At 43.3% G+C, this 2,244-nt stretch overlaps 1 protein-coding gene across 1 annotated transcript; it reads left to right on the top strand.

The window, feature by feature from the left end:
* Nucleotides 1-47: 47 nt before the first annotated feature.
* On the top strand, nt 48-2,240 carry LOC113962467 (probable ATP-dependent RNA helicase DDX49; the record flags this gene model as incomplete). Its single annotated transcript, XM_027673219.1, has 4 exons — nt 48-195; nt 284-369; nt 1,260-1,381; nt 2,112-2,240. Coding segments are annotated over 4 exons (485 nt in total), but the record flags the coding sequence as incomplete, so codon positions are not given.
* Between the last annotated feature and the right edge of the window lie 4 nt (nt 2,241-2,244).

Here is a 2,244-nt window from a genome sequence, read left to right as displayed (position 1 = left end):
GGGAATGGTCCCTGACCCCTCCCGTCCCATCCCCGGGAGCGGCCCCTGACGGTCCCCGTTCCCTCCCGCAGGCCGGGACTGCCTGGGCTGCGCCAAGACGGGCAGCGGGAAGACGGCGGCCTTTGTGCTGCCCGTGCTGCAGGCGCTCTCCGAGGACCCCTACGGCATCTTCTGCCTCGTGCTGACCCCCACCAGGTACCGAGGGACCCCCGCGGCGGGCGGAGCTGCCCCTGCCGCCGGGAACCGGCCCCTCTGAGCCGCCCCTCCCTCCCTCCCTCCGCAGGGAACTCGCGCAGCAGATCGCGGAGCAGTTCCGAGTGCTGGGGAAGCCCCTGGGCCTCAAGGACTGTGTGGTGGTGGGCGGTCTCGGTGAGCAATATATACAATATGTTGTTTTATAATACATAATGCTTTATATTATTTATATTGTTATATTTTTATGCATATATACGATATATACATATATACTATATGCAATATATACAGTATGTTGTTATGTAATACACAATGTTTTATTTATATTATTATATTTTTATATGTATATACAGTATATACATACATATTATGCGCAATATGTTGTTATATAATACATAATGTTTTATATTTATAGTATTATATTTTCTGTGCATGTATACTGCATATATATAGTATATGGAATATATACAATATGTTGATAAATAATATACAATGTTTTATATTATTTATAGTGTTATATTTTCTGTGCATCTATGCTACATATATATAGTATATGGAATATATACAATATGTTGATATATAATATACAATGTTTTATTTATATTATTATATTTTTATACATATATGCAATATATACATATACACTATATGCAACATACAGAATACGTTGATATATAATATATACTGTTTTATATTATTTATAGTATTATATTTTCTATGCATATATACTATATATACTATATGCAATATATGCAATATGTTGATATATAATATAGAATGTTTTGTTTATATTATTATATTTTTATACATATATACTATATGCAACATACAGAATACATTGATATATAATATATATTGCTTTATATCATTTATAGTATATTTTCTATGCATATATACTATATATGTAGTATATGAAATATATACAATATGTTGATATATAATACACAATGTTTTATATTATTTGCATTATTATATTTTTATATATAATATACGCAATACATACATGTACAATATGCATACTGTCTATACAATATGCAAACACCCCTGTCCTGTTCCTCACACAGACATGGTGGCCCAGGCCCTGGAGTTGGCCAGGAAGCCCCACGTGGTGGTGGCCACCCCGGGCCGCTTGGCCGATCACCTGCGCAGCTCCAGCACCTTCAGCCTCAAAAAGCTCAGATTCCTGGTAAGGCCCTGTGCTGGTTTAAAGGGAAACCCAGCTGGGGAAATGAACTCAACTCAAAGGAGAGATTATAAATCAGAATAACAATTTCGTAAAATAATCCAATAAATACGATTATACAGACAAACGGTTGGTTTTAACCCACAAACCCCAAATGTATAACCCGGCACCCTGGGGCAGGAACAGAGTGGTGTTTGTTGGGCCCCCTGAGTCCAAAGGAAAAGGAGAGGGGGAAAAACCTGTTGGTGAGAGGGCTGGTGCAGTCTGGTCAAGAGTGGTGGTCTCAGTCTGGTTAAGAGTGGTGGTCTCAGTCTGGTTGAGAGTGGTGCTGTACAGTCTTCCTCTGGATCCCACGAGTGGTTAAAAAAGTCCCAAGATTCCAAGATTATATATTCTCCAGTTCAGGCAGGAATGCCCAGTCCCTCCCTCAGGGCAGGGAGTTCCACACTGGATGTGAGGACAGGAGCACCCTCCTGTCTCACAGACCTCTTAACACCCAGTTTACAGCCTGAGGGGTCAGGGCTGCTCTGGGCAGAGGGTGTCAATGCTCTATTGATAACAGTTTCTGGGCAATGGCATGGAAGGCTCTAGAATACACAGTTTTGGGTTACACCCATCCAGTGATGAACTGCTCCCAGCTGTTCTAACTAGGACAGGCCCTTTCCCGAGGGTTTTTTTTTTTGGGGGGGATGCCCCATGGGTGTTCCCAGCACTGGGGGGGATCTGTTCCCAGGTGCTGGATGAGGCCGACAGGCTGCTGGAGCAGGGCTGTGCCGACTTCACCGCCGACCTGGAGCTCATCCTGGAGCACGTCCCGGCGCGGCGCCAGACCCTGCTGTTCAGTGCCACCCTCACTGCCACCCTCA

Source organism: Neopelma chrysocephalum, unplaced genomic scaffold (assembly GCF_003984885.1).
Source record: "Neopelma chrysocephalum unplaced genomic scaffold, ASM398488v2 Primary Assembly neopelma1_180799, whole genome shotgun sequence".
Lineage (NCBI taxonomy): Eukaryota > Metazoa > Chordata > Aves > Passeriformes > Pipridae > Neopelma > Neopelma chrysocephalum.
The sequence above is the reverse complement of the archived record's forward strand: the minus strand, read 5'-3'. Positions and strand labels throughout refer to the sequence as shown.